We start from the raw sequence: 24,758 nt of genomic DNA, 5'->3' as shown, positions 1-24,758 counted from the left end.
TTCCTTGATGGAAGTTAGTTATCAACCATAGTAAAGAGAAGTTAGTGCTGTGGATGTAAGTTGTATTTTTGTAGTTTTACTAGACATTCCAGAGCCTCTATATTACATCCTGTTAGATGAAATTCAAGACTTAAGTCTAAGATGTTACTAACCAGTATCTTTTCTCAGTTCCTCAAGTTGAATATTTGTCACTAAGGCAAGAAAGATCTAAGCATACCTGTACGGAAACACTCGGTAGTTCTTCTCTTTAATGCCCATGGTTTCAGTAATGTTATCTGCTATAACCCGAGCTTTCTTCATAGCATCAATAAAATCAGATGATGTTTTCAGTACAGTATGGTAAGTCATAAAATAAGTAGCTCCAACATCAGATTTGTTGTTTATTAAGTTGACAGCAGAGTTATATGCAGCATGTCCTCTAGATAAACATAGTAACGTTTTAGATGTCAGTGAGCACCATTCAAATTTATTAGCTTTTATAACTCTCAATCTTATTTCTAACAGTTTCCAAAACCGATAAAAGCTTCAGAGCACAATACATTTCAAGATTGCACAGGATATACTAGAACAGACTGACTATGGAAGTTGTTTCTCTTTGTACAGGGGAAAGCTGCTGCTCCATTTAGTTGATAATGCATTTGTTTTCCCAGTTGTTTTTTTCCAGAAAATACTACAGAACAGGCGAGATGTCGGTGTTTGCATGCCTTGTAGAAGGACATTAGATATCCAACCTTGCAGACATAAAGTCATACTTCCAGAGCAAGTATCTTTGACACACCGGTCTAAGCAAGATATATAGAATATGTCTCTTACCCTTTGCCACATTTAGGATTAGGGTTGTCCGATAGGAACATTGGCAAAAACGTCATGAAGTCTTTGCCCTGCGGTCTCTGCTTGCCTTCTTGAGTCAGTGGCCGACAACGAGTGCAGGATGGATCGGTGACTGAAGAAATACAGAAAGAAGGTCAGCTACAGGATCAAGTATTTTTTGTCTTAACAGTAGTAACTTCTGACTTGCAATACTATAGGATACAATTCCATAAAAAGCATTTTTGCTGACGAAATAACTAAGTCAGCCCTGAAATTCTGTATAAAATTTGTAGTCCTTTATTTTTATTCATTACTACTAAGGCAAGGGCTACCAGAGAACTCAGTTACTTGTGCACTATCTACATTAGACCCGATGAGAATTACAAACTGATGGATCCAAACAAAAACAGAGCACTAAGTTTACGTGCTCTAATGAAACGAACAGAAGGATCAAAATTTTTATAACAAGTTATTTTTTGTCATTACGTTGGCTGTCTAGGTAGGCTGTCTTCAACCTGCAGCATTCCAGTAGAATGTTTAAGTTCACTCAAACAGCACTTCAAACAAATTAGAAGGCAACTCAAGAGGTGCCTGCTCACAGTAAAAGCTATTCACCTGACTCATACCATGACAGAATGTTTTGGCTGTGAAATTTATAAACCAAGCTAATCCCCTAGCAACAAGATGGATGCTAATACCTGAAGCATTGCAAAACTGTCCAGTAGTATTGTAGACTCTGCAACAGGATGACTGCGGCTTCACCCAGTCAAAGTAGTCATCAATCCAGGATGATGGGGCATAGCCTATCCTCGTGCTAATAAAATAATGTAACATATCCAGCATCAGTAATTTTATGTTTCATTCCAGAACACATCCCTTGATCTCTCCAGTGCTGACTTACACCATGCCAACTCATTCTGGTCCAAGCTACTTAGCTCTCCATGTAGTCCCCTGCTCCAGTACCCCATCCAAGAGCCAGTCTTGCTCATAACACTGCAGCTAGCAAAGAGCAGGAGCTTCTTCCCTGCATTCAAGTTCCACTCCCAAGCTCAGCTTTCCATTCCCTTGTCCACTCTATGTCCCATCCTATTCCAGATATTGTTGCCTCAGTTTTCAAGCAAGGCTCCTCCTTCAGTTAGGCTGAAGTAAAACCACCGAACTACAGTGGAAGGAATCGGGAAAAGACTTTCTTCAGTCGTTAGCTACTGAACTCCAGATACAGCTCCTGCTTAGCCTTGACAGGCTAGGCTAGCCTATTCACCAAGTTCAGAAGCTGAGCATGCAAGTCATCTTCTAGGAGAGCTTAACCATACTAAGAAGTTTTCATGAGTTTTTGCTTCCTACCGCTCCCATATTCCTTGAAGGATCAAGCCCCTTTTCCAAAAGGAAGTACATCAATATATCCCACCAGTCCAGACAGGTTTTACCCTCATTCTAGGAGGCTGCCACAGCTTTTTCCCTTCCCACCCCAAACCACAGTCTAAAGCAAGTACAACAGAGCGTCAATTGTACAATCAACAGCTGAGCCTGAAATAAATTAAAAGGACACACTGGTCAGCTACATCTCTTTCACGTGACTACGCAGAAAAAAGCATGAAAGACTTACTAGCTACTAATTTCCGCAGCATTGAAGACTTGCTGGATAAGCGAATCATTATTACATCCCATTCCACCACACACCATGTTCTGCCCTTCCAAAGAGGTGTAGTTGTGCCCTTCTTCTAGGACGAAGTAGACAGGAGGACCTGCATGCAGGTACTTGCTGAGCTGGCTGAAGTAATCCATTACATAGGAGTCCTTAAAGGGAAAGGTTTGAGTTACTATTACATAATGTTGAGGCAGCACAAGATATCAAAGTTTCAATTCAGCCACAAATTGCTGAAGAGCGACGTGATCTTAAGACTTACATCTGGCATTGAAAGAGACTGATCCAGTCCAATCTCTACATTGTGCATAACTGCTGTACTGAATGACAGAACACCCACAAACACTGCTATCTGCAAAAAAAGCAAATTCATGGAAGTGAGAACTGTACAGAGACAACAAGCAATAGAAGTAATTTACTAAGTTAATAACAACCATGCAAAGAGGCTCTAGTTTAACTATGCTACCCAGGCTTAGTACAACAGCGGCAGTAAAACCTAGCTACTCAAGAGTTCCCTTTGGAGCCACAATGGAAAATTTATACTTAGAAGGCAGCAGTGAAAGATACGCCAAACATCTTCTGTAAATATGCACAGTAACCTCAAACCAAATCACAGATTCAGCAACACCGCTCTAGATTAGTGCGGTGTAGGAGTCAACACGTGCTGATTTTTGTCATATGCCTAAAGTGATTTGATTGCTAGTAGTGCAACTCTTAAATCTGGGCCTTGGACAATCCAAGGTCTAACCCCTTATTTACTAGAAATACTCTTGCAGTTACAAAATCTTATTCCAATACTAATGCTGAAAGCAAAAATCCTAGAAGCTTCATTTGTGTCCTTGTGTTGAAGATTTTTCTTCAGTATGAGACCTGCAGGATCACTACACTTTTGCTCAAGGTTAGATAATGCTTACTGTAAACAGAGTATACATACTACTATTGGTCTCATCCAATCCTTAAGCAGATATGGAGAATACAGATTTTTGAAGAACAGAAATAAGATGCTCTCAGAACGTTGGACTCTGCTCATTTCTTCATTGCTTTTGATGCAACACAGAATATCCAGTCTATTCCTCTGAAAATTAAGTGCCAGATTTAGTACAGTTCTGCAGAAGATGCCATCTGTATTACACTGCAGTTACAGGTGCTTTTATACTCACCTCTTGACGCTTAATATCCAAGCCCAGGAGACTTACAAAGCAAGTGACTTGAAGAATAAAGTCTATGAGCACAGCCATTCCAGCAAATAGGGAGAATGTGCGAACCGCTGGCATCGTAGACAGTGTCCCTGAAGGAAGTGACCCGGTTTGTTAAACAAGCAAGCTCCCTTCTTGAAGAAAAGCATGAGCATTTTCTAGACAGATATCCAATTTAAGTGTTAGCAGGACAAAGACCCTTTCTCTCCAGAGTAAAGAAAACAGCTGATATGAGCCTGGCTACGACTGCTGTCTTAGACCTGTTTGACAGCATTAAGGCTGTGCAAAGCAGTAACTAGCTTTAAGACATTCCTCAGTTCCAAAGTTACTAGTCTTGTGTAGGCTGCATAAGAGTATAGTTAAAGAGTGCTGTCAAGCAAGATCTTGCTTCAATATTAAGCCACTCAATGCAAGTTGAACCAATGGCAAATTACACTCCAAGTAGACAAGTTCATTATGAAAGAAGGCCTTGAAGGGTAACAACATAAATACGCCTCTAACATATACCGCCAGAGCGAACCCCAAACATATCTGTCATAGGGGCATTTTTCCAAGCAGTGGCAAGATGACTGTGTGCAGTGTAGGAACTAGTACACCCTGGTATTTGATATATTAGTAAGGTCAAATTTAGATTTCTCAGTCACTATGAATCAGTAAAAAGCTCCAGCCTTTCAAGCTGAAGAGCTTGACAGATTCAGAATTACATCTTTTTAACCGTGCCAGTCTCTTAAAGTACTACAATGCCTATCCTCAGCAGAGGTCAAATTAAACTTGATTATAGCAAAGAACAACTAAGCTAAACTTCCTCTACAAATTCTTGCTTTGTTTTTGTATTTTAGTTTTGCATTTATTCTTGCAACATACAGGTATGATAAGGCCCTTATCTTCAAATATTAGAGAAGTCTTACCAAGAAAGAATGCCACAGTCTCCGAAAAAGATGAGAGAAACATACTGGGTGCCACATCTCCTAAGACTCTGCCAATCTGTTTATCCAGAGTTTCACCCTGAAGGCGCTCATCTCTCTGTTTTAAGGCATTAATTTATTATTATTAGGAATCATGCACTTTAGAAAGTGCTTTCATATGGCTCAAAAAAACCATACAAAACCACTTTCAAACATCCAAATCTATCTTATATCATTTTCATTGCATTAACATGAGTTCAATATAAAAAGCAGAGATTCTGTAAGACAAAACCAGCATGAACATCCCCTGTTGCCTTGCTTCAAATTTAAGTTAAAAAGCAGTAGTAAATTCAGTGCTTCAGCCAAAACCACACACTTGCCAGAGGCAGTGCCAGTTTCAATGGGTTACTGAGCCTGTCAAATTTAGAAAGTCGATTACCCACTAAGACTTAGTGTCAGAAGTCCCTGGACTGAAGCATGTAGTTTAGTCCATGAGTACTGCTCACAATACACTAAAATTACAAGTGATCAAAATAGTAAGTCAAGTTCTACAACTACCAGAGAAGGATGTTAAAAATATTATTCATCTGTACATCATTAATACGTGGACCAAAAACTATGTTAAATGAGCTTGATATCAACCAGCAGTAAGAAAAAGCAGATCTTTTAATTTTTTGGGGGGTGGGGCAGAGGGGGCAGGAAATGTACATATAATCTTGGCTCTCTTCAAGACCACTAGATATCCTGCGAGAGTCCAGAGCTGCTTGGACTGGGCTGAGCACTGGAATGCAGAAGACTTTCTGCTCCAGGTTAACAGCCTTCAAAGATAACAGGCACATTTAGAAGAGTCTGTATGAAAGAATACATACCTGAAGTGTCTGGACTATAATGAAAATGTTGTCCACCCCAATAGCCAGCACCAAGAAGGGAATTACTTCTATCACAATCAGTGTCAGTGGGATTCCAAAGTAGCTGAAAATGCCTATAGAACATGCCACCGAGCTCAGTACAATCAGGATGCCTGCAATGCCCAGGGAGATCTTTGAATCCACCTAAAAATGTAATGACTGTCAACCAAACCAGCATCATCACACAGGACAGATTATAGCAAAGGTAAAAAACATATTCTTACATTTAGTGTAGTTAGTAGAAAGCTTACTTTTCTGGTTCTCTTGAAGATCCACATATTTATAAAAAATACTTGAAGCTACAAGCCTTAAAGCTTAAGTTAACTGCACATCTCAAGTGAAAATGAACTTAGTTGAGGCTATGAAGCACATGAATTGTCAAGTATGACAAGAAGGACAATGCTTCCCCAGCTCCTGCCCAAGGAGGACTCAAAGCTTTAAGACAAGATTGAATATGAGCAGTCTGCAAAAATATTTCAGTCACTTAAAGGTAAGAAAAGCTAGTCAGCAAGCTGTAGCTTCAGTGTTTATAGCAGTGAGAAACATACACATACCAGCAGTCTTCTACAGCTCTGGATATGTCCCAAAGCTATGGAGATGTACACAAACATTACAATATAGCTTATCAACACAGTGCCAATATCACTCTGGCTTTCACGATTGATTTCATCTTCAATACTCCGTTCCGCAGAAAATGATATAGTTAAGTTTGGATTACTGTAGTTCTTCAAAAAGTTAATAAACCTGAAAGGAAAAAAAAAAAAAAAAAAAAGTCAGTCACACTTCAAGGGATAAAACATCTTAGAAATAAAACATCATTAGAAATGATAAATTGATGAAATGATAAAATGATAAAACATCATTAGAAATACTTGGAAGTCAGCTGAAGGCAAATTTAAATCATCTGTGTGGTACAAGAGTGCACTGTGGCCAGACAACACTAGGAAGGACATCCCTCATTTTTAAAAGAGGGGTGTTGACTACACATCCCTAGAACTCTACTCCTAGCACTAGAAATACACTATGCTGAAATACCTTCATGTTCTCTCCAGGGTTTGAGGATAACCAGATATCTCACATAAGCATAAACTATTTCAAAGCGTTAAGTGCAGTTTTCCTCAAAGCTACACCTAAAAGTACACACATGAAATATGACTGCAGCTTACTTACAGTACTTGAACAATTTATTAGCCCTTGTTTCAGTTGCCTTAACTGAAGGGATGTGCTTGTGACACAGGTAGATACTAGTTATACTTAGTCTCAGACTTTCTAGTACAGTAGTTTTCATCCAAACTGTTAGCCAGAGCAGTTGGCCTGTGTAAGCAGACATCAGCTCTTCAAGGTGGTGAAGGGAATGAAAGCTTTAGAGCCTCATCTGGAAGACTTTTATAAAAATTACAGTTCAAGAATTACAGGATAATGCTGGACCTTTCCTCTGGTGGTAACGGTTCAGTAGATTGGAGAGTCTACCTGTTTATCATAGAATAGAATCGTTGTTAAGGTTGGAAAAGACCTTTGAGATCATCAAGTCCAACCGTTAACCTATCACTGCCAAGTCCACCACTAAACCATGTCCTCGAGCACCACGTCTGCCCTTCTTTTAAATACCTCCAGGGATGGAGACTCAACCACTTCCCTGGGCAGCCTGGTCCAGGGCCTGACTACCCTTTCGGTGGAGAAGTTTTTCCTAATATCCAACCTAAACCTCCCCTGGCGCAGCTTGAGGCCATTTCCTCTCGTCCTATCGCTTGTAACTAGGGAGAAGAGACCGACCCCCACCTCGCTACAACCTCCTTTCAGGCAGTTGTAGAGAGCAATAAGCTCTCCCCTCAGCCTCCTCTTCTCCAAACTAAACAACCCCAGCTCCCTCAGCCGCTCCTTGTAAGACTTGTTCTCTTGTGTAATTCTAGCCAAAGCAAAATACACAAAATCCTTTCTAAAGTTACTTATCAGCAAGTACTACTGGAGTAGATGATCACTAACAAGACTAGAACCTATCTCCTCAAAGCAAATGAAGTATGCCGGATAAAGTGAAAGTCTTATGACCAGTATAGTCTGTCCTTAACAGGTTTTGCTGCTTCTCAAAACACCCCTGTAGTTATACTGAGAAACTATTAGTGCAGTACAGGTATTTTTCATGTATCTACATTCAAAGATTGCTGTAAGTAATATATGCATTTCAGAATACAGGAAGCCTACTTACTCTCTTTCCCATGCCAAGGCTTTCATCAGCTTTCTTGTGTCATTGTAGTAGTTGTTGACAGGAAAAGTAATAACAAGAGCTGTAGCATTATTATAGTTATCATCTATAGAGTAGGAAAAAAATTGTCAGGCATTACAAAATGGAGCTTACATTCCAGTATAGGCAGGTACAATTAAGTTTAAAATTAGTATTGTCCAAAGCAATCCCATCGCCACAACTCCATTAAATGCGATCTGTTTAACAACATTCAGTCCTCAAAAATACTACTGAAATAAGAACAGACATTACTGAAATAAGAATGGAAGTTGAGAAGCACTCCAGATTGTACGCAAAAGTAATCATTCATCATTTACAGTATTCATGGCACCCTAATGTTAAATTGTTGCACGGTCAGACAAGGGGCTACTATATAAACAGTGCTTATGACTTTCCATTTAGTGAGATAACAGGATGTGGTTTGTTAAACATGGTGCCTCTTGCATACTTTGGTTTTACTGAAAGCAAGTACAAAAACCTACAGTTTAATCAAGTGCTTGCCTTCAAAGGCTGTTTTAGTACATTTGCGTTTGATATATCTATCAAATTATGTTTAATTGGATAAATTGCTTCAACAAAATTCTGGCTTCAGAATAATTATGAAAGGGTTTCCTTTGTGAACATGTTAATCTATTCTTAACTGCTTTGTCAGATCAATGACAAAACTTTATTCTAACTCAAAAGCAAAATACATGCATATCCCAGCATGTCAACTTAAGATACTTCCCATCTTTATCTAGACTCCAAAAACTAGAGATCCTTTAGCAGGCCCAAAGTAGACTGAACACTTGCATACTTGTCAATACGACAAGTATATTCCAGTAATAGACTACTCTGGAAGTGCCAAATGCAAGCAGTCTGCCTCCAATCTCAGCACTGATCTACAGAGAAGTTATTTTAAATATCCTTACTTACTGAAAGTTTAACAAAACCCCAGTTTCTCTGGAGTGCATTTAAACGCATGTTGAATGAGAATGCACCTTTAGTGCCAAAGGCAGCACACAAGTATGTACTTCCAAGCCTTAAACTGTAACACTGTTTTGCCACCTACCATCATATCCACCCAACACCAGCCATGGAAATACAGGTCCACCAAATGTTCCTAAGCAGGGATCGTGAAGCAAGCTTGTGTCGTTCAGTGATGCTGGAGCCCTAAAGAGATCACCAGCAATAATTGTTAGCTTCTGCTTGGCAACTAAGGCACAGCACCACAGGACAAAAAATTTAAAAGCTGTGTGTTATAACTGACTATCAAGAGAGAAATGAGATAAGACTGCTAGCAATACATTGCCTTGTGCCCCTATGTTTGCTTTGAATTTAAACACAGTTTTAAAGGTGTCTTCCTTATAGCTTCTAAGACAAGGAGTGGCTTCTACTCAGCTGAACTATAAACTGAAGTGAAAGCTTAGAAACTGTCTTCTGTATCAGAATTCTACTTCTCAGAAGCGTCTGAAACATGGTTAAGGTACAACAGAGCCAGTGTCTGCACCAAACCAAGCTTAACCTGAAACCTGATTAAAATGCAGCTCCTGCTGAAGTACTAAGACAAAGAAACAGAAGCAATCTATACTAATCTGCAGTTCCACGTAGTATTGCAGTTTAAAAAAGGGGCAAGAAAAGGTTCAAGGGGGCAGCGAGAACTAGTTAGCTTTGTTTGCCAGCAAGACAAAGACCTCATTGGCCTACAGTTAGAAAAACACGTAATTGCACTGCTTACCGAACACAGTATAAGAAATGAGTGTGGTAGTCAGCATAGACAAAGAACTCATCCCCAACAGTGTGATCTAGTACAGAATGACTGTTCTGAAAGTAGTTGAGTACACTCAGTATAGTGCAGTTGTTATTGTAGGGAGCAAGAGGAGCCAGGCAAATGTCTTTCAGCATTACAGTCTCATTGTCAAAAGAAGCAGTTATGTTGACAATAGCATCCTGCAAAACCAGCACCTTGAAAAAAAAACAAACAGAACCATAGTTTAAGAGCAGCACAAGAAAGCATTTTCTTGCAAGACAGGACTTAAGCGCATGCTATATTTCTGTAAGTTTCCAAAGGCAGTGGCACACATCAATAGAAGCACATGACTAAATCTCATTATTTCTGTGTTCACACTAATAATACTTACTCGGACTTAGCTTGCAAGTCTACCTCAAACAGAAGAGGTCAAAAGACAAGGTTTTCAGCAAAAAGCTTTTGTAGCAAGACTAGGATTTTTAATATGAATATCTAATGATTGTTCTGATGGACACATGGCATTACAGATGGAAGCCAACTCCATATGTTTATACCCGATAGGCATGTTTGGGTCTTTGCTCTTGGGAAGCCCCAGTTACCTGATGGAGAATATCTTTGGTAAGTGGAGGCCCAAAAGGTACATCTGCTCCCGATGGGTAAGGTGAATAGGTGTCTGGACGGCTATTTGGCGCTTGAATTATAAGTTGTTCAGTACGAAAGAAAGGCCCAAAGTGTGTGTCGAAGTACTCCTTCTCCTTGCGAGCTTGGCTGCTTGGGGCTGACCAGAGATCTACAGGGTTTGTAGTGGCTTTAACATATACGAAGCCTGAGCAACACATTGCAATGAAGACCACAGAGAAGAGGATAACAGGACGTGGATTTCTGACACAGAAAGCTCCCCATGATGTGAATGTCATCCTTAGGCCATTCTCAAACCTTTCACCAAGCCTTTCACCACAGGTAATTTTCCCTGTAAGAGCAAGAAGTAAACAGTAAATGTTTGAGAAGTCAGTTAAGCAGCATTTTCTTTAAGTCCACTAGGAAAGACAAAATTTTATTCCAGTCCTGCTTGTAGTAGGCACCAGAAGCTATGTGTACACTGACAGTCAGACCCAGGGACCAATCCTGGATTGAGGTCAAGGGGGCAGAAACCAGCTTGTACCTAACACTGCCCCTTCTAATGCAAAATTATCTTTGACAGCAGTAGGCACAGCAAATAAAGGCAGGAAGCAGCTAAAAGATATATAAGCATTAAAATGAGCTACCTCAGCTCTTACACAAATTAAACTACAGTTCTTTCATGGCATGCTTTGAATGGATACATGGATGGGTCAGAACATGAACAAATTGATTTTAGCATCATGTTGCCCCCTTCGCCCCCAGCTACAAAGCACTCCAGAACTTCCTATTAGCATAGCTAAACCCACAAACTTGTCTAGCAACCAGGGCTTTTAGCATCTGGCAAAACAGGGTTAAGTGGTGCTCTAGAAGAAGAGAGATACTGGCTAAAAGAATGAAATAAAGCCCTGTAAGAATGGATTATATGGCCTAACAAAGCTAAAATTCCAGAGCCCATGGATGCACTTAAGCTGAGTTTTTAATAAATCTGTTACTCTTATCCAAGACATACCATTGTCACGATGGGAATTCACAGAAAAGGCTATATTGCTGTCAATTGGTGTGTACTCTGAGACAAAGTGCCGCCTCCTGCAAGACAAAAAGCTACGTTACCCTGCCCCCCTCCAAAAGGTATTTTTGGGTGTTTGTACAGTAAGAATAGAGTCCAACGCTAGTAATAGATATTTGACTCCTCCAGAATCTATAGTCACCATGTTCCCCCTACATCCACCCACTCAAGAACAGCAATCTCCAGCTTTATGATCCTTTGAAACAACTTCGAGCCATGTCGGCTGTCTTAAACTTTTCCAGCTTCGATCAAGCACACGTTCTTCATGCATACTTAGAAGATCAGTAGCATTAACAGCACAGAGAATCTCTTTAAATTGATCATAACTTAAAGTGATAACATTTGCAAGAAATTTCTACATTAGAAATATTTTACTTCATTAGTCAAACTGCTTAAGTTACACCTACTTAGCCTGAAGAAAGAGGGAAGTGACGAAAAAGGAAGTAAGGTACTTTCTTCCTGTCCTGAAGACAGGCAAGTTATAGCACAGAACGCTTACAATAGACCTATATTGCTTATACTCATTCCTGACACCCAGAGCAGGAGAGAAGTTCAATAGCCTCCTCATGGTAATCTAATCAGACCTCCAATTATGGCAGGATGTTTTGGGTTATGAACCAGATATCTCATTTCATGTACTTTACAGCGCATGTTGCCCAATAAGATAAGGCTGCTGAGCATGTCATAAGTCTGTTGTATCCACTATCCTTTTCCACACAGATTTAATTCTTATTACACAGCAATTTCAGATTCCTGATCATAACTGAACAATGTTAAAGTTGCACTGAAAAGTACCACCATACTTTAGGATATCAGGCAGTGGAAGCCTCTGGAAAACGCTATTAACAAGTATTAATAGGTTTCCACTGCTCTGGATTGCTGCACACCCCCATCAAAAGCATTTACAACTGCAGTTACCTGTGCACTTTACTAGCGAGTATCGCACAGCACAGAGAAGCTGGCTTGCTGCCCCCCTACTTTACAAAATGCTGTAATTACTGGAAGCTCAGCTTTTGTTTAGTTTTTTCAAAACGGGGGACTAAGGAAAAGTATTCGTGACAATTTGCAATGGGGCAGTGACTGTTTTGTTACAAGTATTACTCTTCAGGAAAACTATGTTATGATTGCATGTTGCTGCCAATGCTAGATCTTGCTTTCTCCCACTGATCCTGAATTGAGTTCCTACAATCCCATTATCTTTAAGTCAAACTTTTAGTGATTCTTTCCCTCTCAGCCACATCTCCTGAAAGAGTACGGTGTGTTACATGTGCAACAAAGTGTTCAACAACAGGGAGAAGTAACGGAGGCTTTAATGAAACGCTGCATATGCTAAACAGGCCACTCCATCACTGGAATTTTCCAGCTCATTCTAATTGCAACTTAAGGAACAAGTGATTTGAGGAAGAGAATAGGATTGCATTTTTACTTAGTCATACAGGTTCTCCAAGATATTAGTTTATTAGTGTACTGACCTAGAGTTAAGCATTGTAAAACCCCACAGCCTCCAGAAGTTTGACATTTGAGTATGAAAGCAGTTCACTGCTCCTGGAAGGCAGTGCTCTGGTATCTTATATGCATACCACCCAAAACCAGACACAGTTGAACTGAGACTTTACTCTTTACCACAAAGGCCTAATGTCACTCAGATTAAGCAGATATATGCATTTCCCCAGACTTTTGCATACTCTCAAGTTCTTGCTTATGAGAACTGTAGATTTGTGTATTTGATCCTGTAGCTACGGATGCTATGAGAGTTGCACATCAACTAAACTGATTTCTGTGCTCACTTTCTACCACATGGGTTTAGGTGTCCCTGTAAGTATAAGCATCTGCCACAGAACATGACTTTTGGCTGGGTGAAGAAGTAGAGATATAAGCATTCTGTCCTGGGCAAAGGAAGTTTTCAGGGAAAAGGCAAGTGACTTTCAGAGCTGAGCCTTTTGAATGCTTTACCTGTAACACCAGACTCCAAAAACTAGTGCAAAAAATATGAGTAGAAATCCCATGTAGGAGATCCACATGATGACATACACAGCATCCAAACCAAACAAAAGCCAAGGAGCAGGCAATGGAGGGGGTTGAGGTTTTGGACCACAAACAATTGAACAGTCCTGACAGCTGCATGGTCCTGTCGAATCATCCACAGACTCATTACAGCCTTTGGTAGCATTGTTCATAGGATTCATTCCATGGACAGGAACATCTATGACAAATCATAAGTTGCAGAGCCAGTTTACTACCAGGTAAAAATTCAGACCTTCACAACACAACCTTCCCAGTTAAATGAGTTAACCCTTCACATGAAAGTCCCTAGCCTCTGTATACAGTAGCTTTTCTTGGTCTCACAGCTGAAGAAGCCACTGCCTTTTCCATAGCAGGTACTGACTATGTACAGTTGTCTACTAACTAAATGACTGGTCGTGTTTTAGAACGCTTCAGTCTGTAAAGCTAATAAGCACATACTTCTGTCATCCCCCTTGTCTGTTCCAACTGTGAAATGTGTAACAATTTCCTTACAAAGAAATCCTAAAGGATCAGGGTACTGCCCTAGTTTCCCAAGGAATACAAGCTATCCAGTTGCCTAAGCTCAGTCCATCCCTTAATGAGTCTGAGAGATCTATACAGCAAGAAGCCACATACAAAGAAAGCGCCAAGTATGACTTCCAAGTAGAAATCAAAAAAGATAATCAGTTTATCTTGCATTGCTTTGAAAGCCTCTGACTGCAGACATTTGTTGCTGGGCAGCTGTTTAACAAATCAGTATGCTAGCTATAGCATGCAGCCTTTGACAGAAGCTTCAAAGGCAAGGACTATTCAGTTTCTTACCTGAAAAGATAGGAATAATGCTGAAAGGAGTTTGTCCATTGTCTTTACTAAACATGTACTCAATCCAGTTGGTTGCATTGCAGTCCTTGACATCCTTCCCACACAGCAGCCCCAGTGCTTTAACATTACTTGATGGAGCCTCCACATCCTTGCAGGCATTATACATTGCTAGGAAGAGTGCATGAAGACAGGAGAGTCATTAAACCAATCTTAGTATTCGAGTGAGCATTCCAAGTATTTCCAATAATTAAAGACTCACCAAGTTCAAAGAACATGCTTATACCTCTCAAGAGGAAACATCTTAAGATAGTGAAATAATGCTTTCAGTTGTATTTACAGTACTCAAGGTTGCAACTATCTTACTCTGAGTAGGCCACCTGAATCTGCATTACACTAGAACCTACTTTACTGTTTGAGAGGGAACAGTACTTAATATTAAGTTCCTTTCAGGGAAAGTTATGACAAATATTTAAGCTACTTTTGACCTATAGGCCATATATGACTTTCAAGTGTCTCATAACTTGATTAAAGGTTACTGCGCAAAGTGTACAAAGACTGAATTAATGCTTCAAGCTTGCTATAAACCCAAAATACAACCCAAATTTGTTTGTTCTTAGAAAAAGTCTTTGGATTTGACAAAGGACTAGAACAGTCCATTTCAAGAGGAGTGAGTGTCTCAGAGAACCACTGTAGTAAAGTTTGTACACAGTGCACTATCATACTTACCAGTTTCATTATCAGGTAGGCTTTGGACATTCAGTATTTGACAACAACTTTGTTTTTCTGAAGTTAAAGTCATCAGCTATTAACCATTTGTATAGATGTCCAGTCTCAGCCGAGTCTTCAAAAACACTGTTACTAACGGTGTCAGTGTAATGTCTCCTACTCGGGCAGAAGTTAGTGTTCCAGCAGTTTTAAGGGGGACCTACTGGTACCTACTTGATGCCTCAAACTTTAAAAGACAGTGAAAGAGATGTTTCCCCCTCCCAATTCTTTCTGAGAAAGCATTGGCCTTGTTACCTTGACAAAAGCCTAGGTAAATTAACACACTGTTTACTCACCATTTGCAAAGCGTTCTCCAATAAAATACTGCAGCTCTGTAATACTACTTTTGTTCTCTTTTAAAATTGGATCATAATAAGGTATGGTGCTTGTAACATTCAAAAAGTCAGACTGATTTGGACTGCAAGTCAGTTCACAGAAGAGGTTTATCAAGTTGTAAAAACACGATGGACATCTGGGTAGGAAAGTCAATAAACAGCAATCTGATTAAGAGGTAAAGGTGCAAGGTATACCTGATTTGACCTACACAGCAAGTGTAAACGTTCTGCTCAGAGTGACAGAACAAAATATTTAAATTCTGTGAGTTTTTAAACACCAACTAATATTGGATTGCTAATTAAAATTGCTTCATACTCATCAGTAACATCAACATCGTTGACTAGCAAAATTGCCTACCTCAAACAGCAGATACAAGCAGAATTTGACTAGAATTTGAAGGAAAACTTAACTGCTGCTAGCAGGAAGACTTCTGTTAGCACAAGACGACCAAACAGTACTTTATGTCATCCTCTTCTGAAGGCTCATTACAAATATAGTAGCTTGAGACAAACTAAGGTATCAACTAACTCAATCCAGACTGCAAGTAGTTGTTTCATGAAATTAAAGCCTCCTGATATGGATGAGGAAGTCTCTCCAAGAGCTTGCTCCAATAAGCCTTTAAATGAAATTACCACCTTTTCTACCATCTACTTGAACAGAAGAGTCTTAATGTACTTTCTTACTATGTTACAAAGCTCTAGTTGCTTTACCATTAATGAGCATACCTGGAGAGAAACTGCAGAGGCAGCTGCAAGTTGTTTTTCAAAGTCTGAAGCTGACGAACATCACAGCAAGTGCTAACATTGCCGAAGAATAAACCTGGACAGAGTTCCTTAAATAAAAACAGTATTGAGATCAGGGGAGAAGGAAGGAAAAGCATGTTTAAGACTTCAGAACTCATTATAGTCATGGGTTCTGTTTCAGCGTATTTCAGAAGACAGTAGCTGTTGCTGCAGTAGATGCATAGGAAAAAAAAAAAAAAATCAGTCTAGCCAATGAGATTCTTTAGAGAATAGGGAGAAGAATCACTTCCTTTTAAAAAGCTCCTTCAGATGATCTTTAGTCACCCGGGTCTATATATAGAATGATAATGGTATTTGAGAGTCTATTAGTAAGAGGACAACACATGTTTATCCAAGTTGAAAGTATTCCTGCAGCTTATCCTCTAGTATACCTTCTGGATAGTATCAGATTCTAAAGTCTCAGAAGGCAAGCCGCTAACCACAAAACCATTGATTACCTGGCAGAGCTATTTCATATTCAGTTTATAGAAGAGATAAATGCATTTACTACAAGTATAACTGATAGTAACATACAAAAACTATACATTAAGCCTTCAGAAACATTACAAAACAGTAGTTAGCTCACCTACATATTTAGGTCACTCTTGCCACCAGCCAAACCATTGTTTAACTCTACAGCTATTCCACACTTTAAAGCTTTGAATTATCATCTGCCAGAAGGCAAGTCTGGCAATATCATCCTATATTGTGCATCAAATCCACAAACTCTGTTTTGACTTTGGTTTTGTTCACTTTGACAACTAAAGCCCAAATAAGGAAATATGGTCTCACACTAGGCACACCTAAGGAGACTGAACTTTATCCAAGTTTGCTCCATTTGAATGGGTATCGGTTACTGCCTTCCTATAAAAGGAAGAGATCAGGAATGATTATTTGATGGAGAACACAGTTTAGTCTTGTCCTTTAGAGATCAGAAGGGCGTAACTGCAGGATGTACCATAGTTTGGAAGAGTCCTAAAAAAACCAAGTCTGACTAAAGAGTGCTCAAACCAGTGACAAAAATACGCAGGAAACTGAACCAACCCTATATTTAAGGTTAGGTTTGTGAAAGCCTGTAATCACACGTGTTGGAGACTTCTCATATCTCTGAACACAAACGGAAGTATATTACCTTCACACAGTTGGGGCTACAAGCTATACCTGAGAAATCAGAGATAATCTGTTCCCTTTCTCATCAAGTTAGGACAAGAAAGCTAAAGGTCACAGTGCAGGTCCAACAGAACCCAATACAGAACTCGAAAGTGTAGGAGAATTATTTTTTAGCAGCAGACCTCCAAAAGAAGCTCACCTGCATTAAGTCATAGCCATCCTCTGGTAGTGCTATTGGTGGTCCATCATATGCACAGTTGTATCTCTTGTCTCCAGAAGCAACTCCACATTCCCCATACCAGACGCACAATTGTGGAAGTACCTAATCAACACAAGATAACTGATTAGGAAGGAATAGTTGCCAAGTTCTTCACCTGTTGTAGAGTTTATGTGCTACTATTCCAAAAGTAATTTACAATCCAGATTAGATTACTGCTAATTTAAACATCAGCATGTACTACATAAAACACACATTAAAAAAAAGCATGTGTTTTTGACATGGTGCACATCACCACTGATCACCAGCTCAGCTCCCCACCCTTCCTCGCCCAGTCTAGAAACAGGAAGCACGCTGTCTATAGTTAAGACCAAGAGTTACTAAGAAAAACCTAAATCAGTATTTGATAAGAATCTCAAATATAAAGTAATGTAGAAAATTTGTTCATGCAAGGCAATGCATATGATTAGTGGGTTAAACTGTTACTTTAGAGCATGAGTCTGTACATGGAGAGAAGTGTATTGCTTATATGCAATATTTCAGTTCCTCCTGCCACCTTTTAACCCTTCTTGCAAACTCAGTCACTTACAGTGACAGATTGAGGAAGCAGCAGCATAAAGAGGATTCTGCACCTCACAGCTCCGCACTCACCACAGAATGCCATGTATTGTCACAGTCTCAAAGGATGCTCTCCACCACCACTTGCAAGCCTAAGCATGGAACATTTAAATGGGCTCACAGCACTAAGTAAAAAGAAAAAAGCTTCAAGTCTCATTTTAAAGATGTTTTGGTTTAAGGGACTATTGAAAAATTCAGAAATCTGTTATTACGTGCATAAAGGAAACTGAAAAAGGACAGTGGCACCTAGCAAGCCTTGTATTTTTGTTCAGTGATACTGACACGGAGACATCTGAAATGCTAACCCAAAATATTTATTCTGAAAATTAAAACATTTAATGCAATAACAAGTTATTTACAGCAAAAGCTTTAAGACAGATGCAAGGTTTTCCTATGCACCTGGGCTGCAAGCAGAAAGCAGACTGCACAAACATCTACTACACTTCTGCCAGCTCTGATCAGAAGTTTGCATGGTACAGTTTGAGACATAACTGGCCTATTTTTATCTCCTGAACAACCTTGACCTAGCATTTGCAGAAACACCATATGTTTACACTGCAAGGACAGACTGCTGTGCTTTGCGCTTGACCATGAATAATATCGTTTACTGACCAAAGGGGCCCCTGAAAGGCTGTATTAGTAATTCTGGGTAGCTCTTGGGTATTACAATGCCTCCACAACATCCATTTTTGTACTGAACAACACCGACCGTTCTTCAAAAAGTACATCAGTAATTGGCTTTTTATCAGGGACAATAACCATTGTCAATTTACCTGACCCTGTTAGAATTGTTTTCCTTTCAACTTAATCTAGCTAGCATGGCCCAATTCAAAGTTACTCACTATAAGACAGGTCCAAAAGTCAGTTTAAGTACCACCCATCCAGATCACTTTCATTTGTCTACTCTAGCATTTCTTCTAGCTAAACTTGTAGCCAGCTGCTAAGTATCACCATATTCTTATATACAAGTTGGAAAGGACCCCTTAAGATTGCACTTGTGAACACTGAATGTTTAACACCAGCATAAGCCAAAAAGTTAAATTCCCATAACTTGGAGACTATTTACAGAAACTACATTGTAAATTTGTTCACGCATCAAATTAATCTAAGACAACAACACTTCTTTGATGCAAACTTAGTAGTCACCATCTTCACCGCTTCCTCACACCTGTATACCCCAGTTTTAATAGCAAACAATCTACTAGTGGGGAAAGAAGACGGTTTAGCATTTGTATGTACCAGTGTCAGAAGTGAATTAATCATCTTTTCAAGAGGAAGCACAGATTCACTGCTATTCTTGCAAAAGGGCGAAGAATTTTGAGCTGCTTACTACTCCCCATGAGAACAGAGCTAGGTATTTCTTCAATCCCAGGCTGGCTTCCATGTTTAGTCTAGAATGGTTTGTAATCATACTTTCTGTGAACACTTCCTAAAAAACACTTTCCATGCTTCATTAAGTCTGGTTATCTAACAGGTCTTAATTTTTAAAACCCACAAAATTATCAACCTACTCTTTTCAGAAAGACTTAGCTTCTTCCAGAGTGGAAAGTATGGTAGAACTGGTAACTGTGTTACCAAAAAACAAAACAAAAAAAAAAACCAAAAACAAACCAAACAAAAAAAAACCCCAAACACACCACTTATCAGGGCACTTCTTACATACAAAAACTTGAAGTAAATTTCAGCTACCACATCGGGCTGACTGATAGTTCTATTATTTTTAAAATGTTATCTGTATTTCAAGGTAACACTTCCTCAGTTATAACTACACAGATACAAAATAAAATACAAGCTGTATTATGTCTATAAGTTTACCTAGAAGGCTTTTTGCCATCATTTTCAAGACAGAACATAGAGCAACTTACTTGCACATGACATTTAGTCATGCACCAAAAATTATTCAGCTAAACACACAGGAAAATAAAGCAGGATGAGATGTTTCAGCCTAGTGTTAGTTCACAATTGTAATTTGAATAAAGAATTTAGAACCATATTACTGAAGTTCCACAACGATAAAACCTACAATGGAAAAACCAACATGGTTATCACTCAAACTTTCAGCCTGTTTAGAAAAGCTGAACAGATCAGTTACTTTTAACTACTAGAAGAGCACTTAGAACTGCAAGTTTGAATACTCTATTTCAGTATTAATGCCAAGAATTCAGAGACAATCTAAGATTAAATGTTTATGCCATGACCTAACAGGATCTCCCTAATAAAAGTCTGAATTTCTTCCTTGAACCGGTAAGCTTTGGTGATCCTTGATTTACAGTGGTTGAACTAGGTCAATAAGCCTGAGAAACATCAAATCATTCAAAGTCAGCAGCCTAAAGTCATCAACATAGCCCTCAGACACTGACAAGTCAATAGCATGCTCATCACTGAGTCAGCCACAAAATATGGGAAATGGCTGGTCTCCTAGGGTTCAGACAGTATTCGGGGATACTGCAAGTAACTAAGTAACTACGCCATTACCACTGATAAGATACAGCTGGAAGTTCTTCTCCCAAAAACCCTCTAGTAAAAACTAGAGTAAGTTACAGAACAAGTAGTACTTTGCTCTTGCCATTATTTCAGAAGAACATTCCTACACTGGTAGGAAGAGATAGGGATGAGTAAGTGTGGTTGTAAATAAGTCATAGTTAACAAAGCTACTGCTTGCAGAGTCAGACTTTCAAGTCACCTTCCTTAAATGGGTGAAAGCCCTCCTAGCCCCAAAATTAACAGAGAAATGCTGTGTTGAACCCAGCTGCCTTCTAAACAAGGCAAGAGACTCTATAAGACTAACACAAGGTTGGGTTTTGTTTGGGTTTGTGTGTTTGGTGGGTTTTTTTTGTTTGTTTTGTTTTTGGGTTTTTTTGTTGTTGTTGTTTTGTTTTTTTAAAAAAGATCACATTACTAAGCACTCCATATTTTAAAATGGGACTTTCTTAAGTACTTTATAAAGCAATAGCAACATAACCTTGGATTAAGGCTGTTCTCTCCTGCCCCCACCACATCTTAGAAACCATCTGGCAGTACACTAACACTAGCCTTCAGTACATCCCCAGAGCTCAGAAAAGTGTGTTCCTACTTCTGGTAGACGTATTCTGTTTGAAGAGAAATTTCACCTCAGGTCAGAGCTCCAGGAGCCCTAATAAAGAACTTGCACATGAGCAAGTATGGGCATTTCACGACTACTAGCATTCTACAAAGGTTCTGTTACAGCTTTCTGGTGCCCAGGCATTATCATTTGTTTGTAATAAAACCAGTGTTCCAACAGATCATAAACACATTTACTTCAGTCCAAGTTTGTTCAACTGCATGTTGAGACAAATCAATAATCCTCAATGCTTCCAGCAACATTAGCCATCACCAGCAATGAATACGTAGCTGTTAAGCAGACAAAGAACAATGATGATGTTGTGTACAGAAACAGCAACTATTTGTAGTCTTGCAAATACCAGATGACAAGAGAACGTTGTTTGGCTCTCCAAATTAAGATTACGAATGTATGGAAAAGGCAACAGCATCAGATACAGCTGTTTCCCTTTCCTTCATCTAGGATGGTACATCTGGGATCTTGCAGGGCAAGAAGAAAGATTCCAGGAAACGACACACTCTCTCCCCCTGCTAACATCTAGTGCGCATCACACTTAATAGGTGATATGGCCCACTAGGTTGAGAAATTGAGTTCTAGGGAAACACAATACCACATTACCCTTAAATAAATGGCAAAACTGGTTTATGGAAACAGGTGACCAGGTCAGGTTTGCAGATCTGCCCCAGAAGTTGCACATTTACTCACAGCCCTCCTTATGAGAGCCGGAGGTCCATGGACTAAAGGAAACTTTACAGGTTTAATTCTTACTTTGTCTCTTTCGGTAACTCGTTCAGAGGCAGCCAATTCAGAGACAAGCTTGTCTGCCAAGCTCCTCTTGTTCCTTTGCTCATGGGTAAGGCACTGTTCCCTTTCAGACAGAAAAATCATAAGCTACTCCTGGTCAGGCAAAGCAAGCCCCCCTTCTGCAGTTATCCAAGCACACTTCACATGTCACAGGAAAGTCAAGGTCAAGTAGCAAGAGAAAGTTGCAATAATGGTAATAGTTCAGTATCTGTGGGAGCAAGCTGGTGTTAGCTGACAATGATTTATTGGGAAAATACACACTTACTGCATGCATGATCAGAAAGCACAGGACCCCTCACTAGCAGCTGTCTGCAACTAAGGCCACCTGCACCAAAATACCTGATGCCCTGCAGAGGAATAGTAATAACACTGCCCAGAAAAGTACTATTCAGTTCTACCAGTCATTCCCTTCAGTCACCTCTCCCCTTCTAAGAAGGCTTCCTCGCTTTCCACCCAGAAAGACTATGAACAAGTCACTCCTGATTTTCCAGGAAGTAACTTGAGCGGTTACTGCCTTGTTCTGAAGCTACATTGCCATCCCTGCCAAGCAAGTTGCTCCACACAGGCATCTCAGGACTTCGTGCCCAAGGTCAGGTAACACCGCACTGCAGGCCACTTGGCAAGTTTGAGACAGAGCAGCACCTGCCATTAACATCTTCCCACAGGAGTTCAGAAACTCAAATATATCCTACAGCTTGGGATCCCAGTTGCTGACAGGAAACCTGTGTCCAACCTTGCTTAGCCACTAATTTGACAGCCTATGTTTTAATATACCTATACAAGGATCAACTGAAACAGCTGCCACTAAGCACACAAGATGCCATCCAGCAGGTCAGGATGTTCATAAGAGAACAAAAACAGTTTCAAGACTTCATCCTCCTGTAAGTCCACATTCAGAAACATGACTACAGGAGCCAAGATTTTCAATGCAGTTCTTCGATGGTACTAATAGGTAGTTAACTGTCAACTAGTTAGCTGGCACAAGTCTTGTACCATGCACTGTTCAGAGTGAAAGATACATCCTATACAGGCTGAGTGCTTCAAGTTCATTGTGAAAGCATATGTAATGGAAGGACTGCAAACTGAAATGCCACTTTAGCCCACTGACTTCTTTAAAAAGAAGCAGCAATGACATATGGCACTTCAGCCTACACACACCACAAACGGAAGCATGAAACATTACAATACCAGTACACCTGAGGGAGAGAAAAGGTTCACCTTCACAATGCTTCCCTTCTGCAAGCATCTAACACTATATAGGCTCAGTCTAACTGAAGGACCAGCTTCTCTTTGAAAGATACCAAGGTCCACTTTGTGGAGTGTTAGGCTGTAAATAAGAGTTAATGGCAAAAAAAAAAATCAAATTTTGCTTTCTTACATTACAAAACTGAAACCTGCATGGTTAAAGTCATTTTGCAATGTTTACTTCTTATGGACCACAAAGCCACATCCTCTACAAGGATTCCCTAAATCCTAGAAGAACTTATTTCAAGCTCCTCTAGCTCAGTATCCTTCTGTCACCTAAAAGAAAGCATCTTGTCATTTCATTACCAGCCTAAGACACACCTCGTTGCTACAAGATGGTATCTCCCTCCAAAACCAGTGCGTAAAAGTGTTGGTAAGGTGTGAAGTTCCTTACCTACCCACCCGGAGACCATGAGTCACTACTAAACAATCAGCTTCTCCAGTGGTAACAGAGGAATGAATTCCTAGTTTTCTGTTCAAGCTCTTTAAAGGTTGTTTGAAGAGGATACAGAAGAACCTCAGTGCACACACAGGATGACAAACTTGTGAGTTTCAAGAGGGGTTAAGCATAAAACTTGACCTAGAAAGTATCTTTCCAAGTCGGTTAGAGAGCAGAAAAAAAAAACAACAAAAAAACTAAGGCTTACAAGACACTCCTTGTTTCTCCAGAGGAACGTGGAGTATCTCAACCCTGTCTTGCACTAGAGCATAAACAAACTGTGCCTGAGAAGGGAGAAGTGAAGGTTTCACACTATTTTTTTCCTAAAGCATCAAGAAGTCCAACTTATTCTAGTCCTTAATTTTAAGGAAACGTGTAGTTTTAATATCGGCGCACCAATAAATAGCAGATCTTACTACGCACAGCCTATTACTTCCAAGAAGCTGTCACCTAGCATAAGAAGCACCCCAAGCAAGCCGAACCAGACGCTGAGGACATACGCAAGCCTCCCCGGGAGCATGTGACGGCACGGCGACTCACATGCACAGGGCATTGCATAAGCAGGGCACACCGCAGGGCCCGGGCAGCTGCTGCCGGAGGCCACAGCAGGGGACGACGGCTGGGCAGAAACTGAAGTTTGCCAAGCCCCAGCGCGGCCGCTTTCGCGCCGCAGGTGCTCGCTCGCAGGCGGCCCTGCTGTGCCGCCGGGCCGCCCCGCCCGGCACCGAGCCGAGGAGCGAGGGAGAGGGAAGGGAGAGCCCCACCGGGGACAAGGCGGGGACACCCCGCTACCGCGCTCCGGCCTCCCACCGCCCCGAGCCCAGCGGCCTAACCCGCACCGGGAGGCGGGGGGGACGGCCGCTTCCCTCAGCCGGGCTACGCGACCCCCGGCTTCAGGCAGCGCCGGGAGCCGCCGCCGCCGCTCCCCCCCAGCCCCGAAGCAACACCCGGGGGGATCCCGCTCCCCACGGCGGCCACCCGCCGCTCCCTCTCCTCCCGGCGGTGCCAGGAGGCCCGGCCTCCCCCGGCAGGGACTCACCTGCACGGGCGACAGAAGCAGAAGGAGGAAGAGGACGAGCAGGCCGAGGCCGCCCCGCCCGGGGCTGCCTTGCGGGCTCCCCATGGCGGCGCGGGCAGAAGCGCGGGGGGCCGGCAGGGCTCTCGGCCGCAGCACCGAGAGGAGGAGGAGAAGCAGGAGGAGGAGAAGAAGCAGAAGGAGGAGGAGGAGGAGGCGGCGGCGGGCGGGCAGCCGCGCCCGCGCAGGTCCGGAAGGGCCGCTCTCGCCAGGCCGGGCGGTGCTGCCGGCCCCGCCGCCGGCCCCTTCCAGGAGCGGCGGTGGCGGGGCGGGGCGGGGCGGGGGGGGGAGGCCGCGCCCGGGCACCGCCGCCAACCGCCGCCGCCGCCAACCGCCGCCC

The 24,758-nt window shown here is 41.2% G+C and overlaps 1 protein-coding gene across 3 annotated transcripts in view; it reads right to left on the bottom strand.

Annotated features, from left to right (window-relative positions):
• The window catches only part of NPC1 (NPC intracellular cholesterol transporter 1), a 29,019-nt gene extending 4,374 nt beyond the window's left edge, over nucleotides 1–24,645 (bottom strand). The window contains exons 1-22 of one of the 3 annotated variants that reach the window (XM_082315299.1): nucleotides 24,383–24,466; nucleotides 17,807–17,898; nucleotides 17,138–17,260; nucleotides 15,772–15,878; nucleotides 15,007–15,182; nucleotides 13,946–14,113; nucleotides 13,073–13,322; nucleotides 11,063–11,139; nucleotides 10,032–10,402; nucleotides 9,421–9,647; nucleotides 8,755–8,855; nucleotides 7,668–7,770; nucleotides 6,019–6,208; nucleotides 5,426–5,608; nucleotides 4,560–4,674; nucleotides 3,616–3,743; nucleotides 3,390–3,530; nucleotides 2,718–2,807; nucleotides 2,417–2,607; nucleotides 1,509–1,624; nucleotides 814–943; nucleotides 218–418 (exon numbers count right to left, since the gene is read on the bottom strand). In XM_082315299.1, coding sequence (XP_082171425.1) covers nucleotides 218–418; nucleotides 814–943; nucleotides 1,509–1,624; nucleotides 2,417–2,607; nucleotides 2,718–2,807; nucleotides 3,390–3,530; nucleotides 3,616–3,743; nucleotides 4,560–4,674; nucleotides 5,426–5,608; nucleotides 6,019–6,208; nucleotides 7,668–7,770; nucleotides 8,755–8,855; nucleotides 9,421–9,647; nucleotides 10,032–10,402; nucleotides 11,063–11,139; nucleotides 13,073–13,322; nucleotides 13,946–14,113; nucleotides 15,007–15,182; nucleotides 15,772–15,878; nucleotides 17,138–17,143 — 3,071 coding nt within the window. In that variant the 5' untranslated portion in view covers nucleotides 17,144–17,260; nucleotides 17,807–17,898; nucleotides 24,383–24,466. Of the gene's footprint in view, nucleotides 1–217; nucleotides 419–813; nucleotides 944–1,508; nucleotides 1,625–2,416; nucleotides 2,608–2,717; nucleotides 2,808–3,389; nucleotides 3,531–3,615; nucleotides 3,744–4,559; nucleotides 4,675–5,425; nucleotides 5,609–6,018; nucleotides 6,209–7,667; nucleotides 7,771–8,754; nucleotides 8,856–9,420; nucleotides 9,648–10,031; nucleotides 10,403–11,062; nucleotides 11,140–13,072; nucleotides 13,323–13,945; nucleotides 14,114–14,671; nucleotides 14,975–15,006; nucleotides 15,183–15,771; nucleotides 15,879–17,137; nucleotides 17,261–17,806; nucleotides 17,899–24,382 lie in introns of those variants that run through there. The other 2 variants (XM_082315298.1, XM_082315300.1) reach the window with 2 other exon arrangements.
• Nucleotides 24,646–24,758: the final 113 nt, after the last annotated feature.

Source organism: Platalea leucorodia (genome assembly GCF_965183815.1).
Source record: "Platalea leucorodia genome assembly, chromosome: 1".
NCBI classification, from domain to species: domain Eukaryota; kingdom Metazoa; phylum Chordata; class Aves; order Pelecaniformes; family Threskiornithidae; genus Platalea; species Platalea leucorodia.
Note: the sequence above shows the minus strand (reverse complement) of the source record. Positions and strands in the feature narration are given on the sequence as shown.